Source organism: Rhinopithecus bieti, unplaced genomic scaffold (assembly GCF_001698545.2).
Source record: "Rhinopithecus bieti isolate Rb0 unplaced genomic scaffold, ASM169854v2 scaffold_14826, whole genome shotgun sequence".
NCBI lineage: Eukaryota > Metazoa > Chordata > Mammalia > Primates > Cercopithecidae > Rhinopithecus > Rhinopithecus bieti.
The window spans coordinates 1,143,012-1,148,462 of NW_016808328.1; the positions used below are offsets into that span (position 1 = coordinate 1,143,012).

Sequence of the window (5,451 nt, forward strand, 5' to 3'; positions counted from 1 at the left end):
AACCCGGGAGGCGGAGCTTGCAGTGAGCTGAGATCCGGCCACTGCACTCCAGACTCCAGCCTGGGCGACAGAGCGAGACTCCGTCTCAAAAAAAAAAAAAGAATTGCTTTGTGTTAATATTTTGTTAATAGTTCACATGTGACCAGGCGCGGTGGCTCAAGCCTGTAATCCCAGCACTTTGGGAGGCCGAGACGGGTGGATCACGAGGTCAGGAGATCGAGACCATCCTGGCTAACACGGTGAAACCCCGTCTCTACTAAAAATACAAAAAACTAGCCGGGCGCGGTGGCGGGCGCCTGTAGTCCCAGCTACTCGGGAGGCTGAGGCAGGAGAATGGCGGGAACCCGGGAGGCGGAGCTTGCAGTGAGCTGAGATGTGGCCACTGCACTCCAGCCTGGGTGACAGAGCCAGACCTTTGTTTAAAAAAAAAAAAAAAAAAAAAAAAAATAGTTCACATGTGGTTCAACCAATTTGTTTGTTAGTTCTGTATATGTTCATTAGATGAACTCGATAACTGTGTTGTTCTTTATTTATTTATGTATTTATTTTTCTTTGTCTATTCATCAATTACTGGGTGAGGGGTATTAAAATTTCCTGTTGTAAGTGTGGCCGTTCACTTTCTACCTGTCGTTTGTCTATGTGTGCTTTATAGAGGGAAGCTGTTTAGCAGGCACACATAAGCTAGAATTTTTCTGTCTTCCTGGTGAATGGAATCGTTTATCATTATCTAATGATTCTTTTCATCTTTAGCATTGCTTTGGACTTTGAAGTCTGTATTTTCTCTGCTGTTAACACAACTACACTGGTTCCTTTGGTGTGAATATTTGCATAGTATAACATTTTCCATGAAGAAACAAAACAGAGGAATTGGTTCTTTCTCAAAATCTGTTCTTCGTGCCAGCCCCCATCTCAGCCTTCTCCATTCACCCTCGGTCACTCCCCAAACCCAGGAGCAGTCCTTGATTCTCCTTTTCCTCACATTCTACATCCAATCCATTAGCAAGTTCTATTAGTTCTATTATCACCTCCAAAATAGATCCTGAATCCAGCCCTTTCTCACTGTCTCAACTGTCATCCTGTCTCACACTCCTGCCGTGGCCTCCTTGCTGGTTGACCAGAGTGATCTTGTAAAAACATGTTAGGCCAGGCACGGTGGTTCATGCCTGTAATCCCAACACTTTGGGAGGCCAAGGCGGGTGGGTCACCTGAGGTCAGGAGTTGGAGACCAGCCTAGCCAACATGGCAAACCCTGTCTCTACTAAAAATACAAAATTAGCCAGGTGTGGTGACGCTGGCCTGTAATCCCAGCTACTCGGGAGGTTGAGGCAGGAGAATCACTTGAACCCAGGAGACGGAGGTTGCAGTCAGCCGAGATCATGCCACTGCACTCAAGCCTGGGCAGCAAAGCAAGACTACATCTCAAAAACTAAAAAATAAAATAAAATAAAATAAAAATAAAATGTTAGGCTCCCTGGGTCTCTGGCTTAGTCCATTTGTACTGCTTTAACAAAATACCTTAGAATGGGATAATTCTAATAATTACTATTAATAAATAATAGCAGTTTACTTCTCACAGTTCTAGAGGCTGGGAAGTTCAGGGTCAAGGTGGCACCTGACTCCGTTCTGGTAAGGGCTGCTCTCTGCTTCCAAGATGGTGCCTTCTCACTGCATCTTCACATGGTGGAAGGGCAAACGCTGTGTCCTAACGTGACAAGATAGAAGGGCCAGGCAGCTCTCTGAAGCCTCCAGGTTGGAGTCATGAACCTGCATGTTCCCCTCTGACATCCACAGAGTACCCATCATGGTCCTTGGCATGCAGTAGGTGGCCCATAAACGCCTGAATGAACAAACATATAATAATGGATGCTAGTACTAGGAATAGCAGCCACCGCAACAGCCCTGTCCGGGAGGCATTACAGATGAGGAAACTGAGGCTTAGGAGCAGGGACCTGCCCATGGTCCCAAAGCTAGGGAGAGACAGGGCTGGGATTCCCACTCCCATCCATCTGGCTCCAGAACCTGAGCTCCTGACCAGGCTGTTCTTATCCTGTCTCAGCCAGTGGTTGCCTGCCTGGACGGATGGACCTAAAGTCAGTCCAGCCAAACGGAGGAACGTGTGATCACCTGTTCTCTAAGTTCCCTGACCCTGAGAGGCTGAATCCATGGCCCAAGCTCTCCCGTCTCCTCCCCCAGCTCTCCCACCCCCAGACGGTGGCGCAAAGTGGAAGAGTGTGCAGGAACCAAGGAGCTGCTGTGTTCTATGATGTGCCTGAAGAAACAGGACCTGTACAACAAGTTCAAGGGGCGCGTGCAGACGGTTTCTCCCAGCTCCAAGTCCCCCTGGGTGGAGTCCAAATACGTGGATTACCTTTTTGAAGGTAGGTCTGTGGGTAAGGGACTGAGTGGGAGGCTCTCCATCCTATCCAGGAGCTGTGCTCAATGGTACTGTTCTCCTGACCATCTGTCTCCCACTTCCCCAAAGCAGAGGGCAGCTCCCTGGGGCCAGCCCCTTTGAGATGGGGCATGGGACCAGCAACCGCCCGGGGCCATATCTGGTAGCCTATCAGGGAGTTAGGGGAGCTCCAGCGTGCACGCTCTGTTAACAATGTTCATTATCTTCAGTTGAGCACCATTTCGGTCATGGACTACACAAGGCACTTTATATGCTTATTCCTATTTTTTGTGTTCAACCTCTCTCCTTAAAAACAATGTTTAAAACAAATTCTGGGCTGGGAGTGGTGGTTCATACCTATAATCCCAGCACTTTGGGAGGCTGAGGCAAGTGGATCACCTGAGGTCAGGAGTTTGAGACCACCCTGGCCAATATGGCAAAACCCCGTCTCCACTAAATATACAAAAATTAGCCAGGCTTGGTGGCGGGTGCCTGTAATCCCAGCTACTCGGGAGGCTGGGGCAGGAGAATTGCTTGAACCCGGGAGGCGGAAGTTGCAGTGAGTCAAGATCATGCCACTGCACTCCAGCTTGGGCAACGGAGCATCTCAAAAGAAAAAAATAAACAAACAAACAAAAAAATTCTGTTTGCAAAAGTAATTTTTATACACTGCAGAAATGTGGGGGGTTGGGGGGCGGTAAAGATGATGGGAAAAAAATGTCTTATGCTTACTGGCAGAAATCACCAATTGACATTGGGTGAGGAGAGCACCCTTTTTTTTCAGTCTATTTTTAATCTTCACAGCAAAACTGTGAGGTTCATTTCCATCAACCCAAGACTCACAGACGCTAAGAAACTTGACACCGCTAGTAACCAGTGGACATAGATATGAACTGGAGCTTTCTGACCTTGGGCAGGGCCGGGTAACAAGCAGAGGATAAATGCCCTGACAGTGTCCTCAGAGAGCTGAGAGCTGTAACTTGCTGCCCAGGCTTCTCACAATGTTCAAGGACAAAATAAGACTTTAAGAGAGAAGAGGGACGGACTGATTACAGGGCAGCAGGAAAAGATGGTAGAGAAGGAAGAAGAGATGATTCATGTGGGAAGAAGCTGGCTCGGTGGATGGATAAAAGGAGGGAAGGATAGATGGGTAAGAAGAAAGGGAGGATGGAGAGGATGGAGGAGGAAGCGATGGAAAAATGGGAAGGAAGGAGGTTGGATGGAAGGATGGATGCCTATTAGGAAGAAAATATGGGTGGATGGAGAGAAGGAGGATAGGAAGTATGTTAGTCAAGGTTCTCCAGAGAAACCGAACCAATAGGATATATATAGATACAATAAGAGGCGGCCAGCCATGGTGGCTCACACCTGTAATCAGAGCACTTTGGGAGGCTGAGGTGGATGGATCATTTAAGGTCAGGAGTTCAAGACCAGCCTGGCCAACATGGTGAAACCCCGTCTCTACTAAAAATACAAAAATTACCCAGGTGTGGTGGCACACGCCTGTAGTCCCAGCTACTCAGGAGGCTGACGCAGAAGAATCGCTTGAACCTGGGAGGCAGAGGTTGCAGTGAGCTGAGATCATGCCACTCTACTCCAGCTTGGGTAACAGAGCAAGACTTTGTCTCAAAAAAAAAAAAAATTATAATAAGAGGAGATTTATTATGGGAATTGGCTCATGCAATTACAGACACAAAAACATCCCCCCATATGCAGTCATGTGCCAGACAACCAAGAAAGCTTGTGGTGTGATTCCATCTAAGTCTGAAGACCCAAGACCAGGGGAGCACTGGTGTGTAACCTCCAGTCCAAGGCCACAGGCCCAACAATCAGAGGGGCCACTGGTATAAGTCCCAGAGTCCAAATGCCTGAGGACAGGAAGCTCCGATGTCCAAGGGCAGGAGAAGCTGATGTGCTAGCTCAGGAAGAGAGCGCGTAAATGTGCCATTCCTCTCCCGTTTTTTGTTCTCTTTGGGCCATCAGGGGATTGGATGATGCCTGCCCACACTGGTGAGGACAGATCTTCACCAAATCTACTGATTAAAATGTTAATCTCTTCTGGAAAAATCCTCACAGATGGGCCCAGAAATAACGTTTTACTATCTACCTGGATATCCCTTAGTGCAGTTAAATTGACACATAAAATTAACCATCACAGGCCAAGCACTGTGGCTCACACCTGTAATCCCATCACTTTGGAAGGCCAAGGTGGGAAGATCCCTTGAGGATGAGGTAGGCAGATCCCTTGAGCCCAGGAGTTCAAGACCAGTCTGGGCAACATAGGGAGACCTCATCTCTACAAAATAAATAAATAAATAAATAAATAAATATTTAAATTCGCTGAGTATGGTGGTGTGCACCTGTGGTCCCAGCTATTTGGGAGGCCAAGGTGGGAGGATGACTTGAGCCCAGGAGGTCAGGGCTGCAGTGAGTCACGATTGTTCCATTGCACTTCAGTCTGGGTGACAGAGCAACACCCTGTCTTAAAGAAAGAAAAAATTTAACCATCACAGAAGGCAGAAGAAAAGGCAGACGGGTGGATGAGACAGGTGGGTAGATAGTATAGAAGAAAAGCAGGACATCCAAGCAGGGAAGGAAGGGCTGGGGTGAAGGAGAAGTGAGGAAGGAAGAAAGGAGAGACAAGAAGGAAGGATGTGTAGAAAGGTAGAAGAGAAAAGATGAATGGATGGATGAGAAGAATGGATGAGTAGGTTAGAAGGCTGACTGGCGAGATAAAAGGTGGGAAGTATAAATGAATAATAAGAAAAGAGACATAGGCCAGGCGCGGTGGTTCAAGCCTATAATCCCAGCACTTTGGGAGGCCGAGACGGGCGGATTACGAGGTCAGGAGATCGAGACCATCCTGGCTAACACGGTGAAACCCCGTCCCCCCTAAAAAATACAAAAAAAAAAAAAAACTAGCTGGGCGAGGTGGCGGGCGCCTGTAGTCTCAGCTACTCCAGAGGCTGAGGCAGGAGAATGGCGTAAACCCGGGAGGCAGAGCTTGCAGTGAGCTGAGATCCAGCCACTGCACTCCAGCCTGGGTGACAGAGCGAGAC

General features: G+C 48.0%; 1 protein-coding gene across 3 annotated transcripts in view; it reads left to right on the plus strand.

Moving 5' to 3' along the window:
- The window catches only part of IFNLR1 (interferon lambda receptor 1), a 55,479-nt gene that overhangs the window by 16,774 nt on the left and 33,254 nt on the right, over nt 1–5,451 (plus strand). For 2 of the 3 annotated variants that reach the window (XM_017886571.1, XM_017886570.1), the window contains exon 3: nt 2,194–2,378. In XM_017886571.1, coding sequence (XP_017742060.1) covers nt 2,194–2,378 — 185 coding nt within the window. Of the gene's footprint in view, nt 1–2,056; nt 2,379–5,451 lie in introns of all 3 variants that reach the window. The other variant, XM_017886572.1, reaches the window with a different exon arrangement.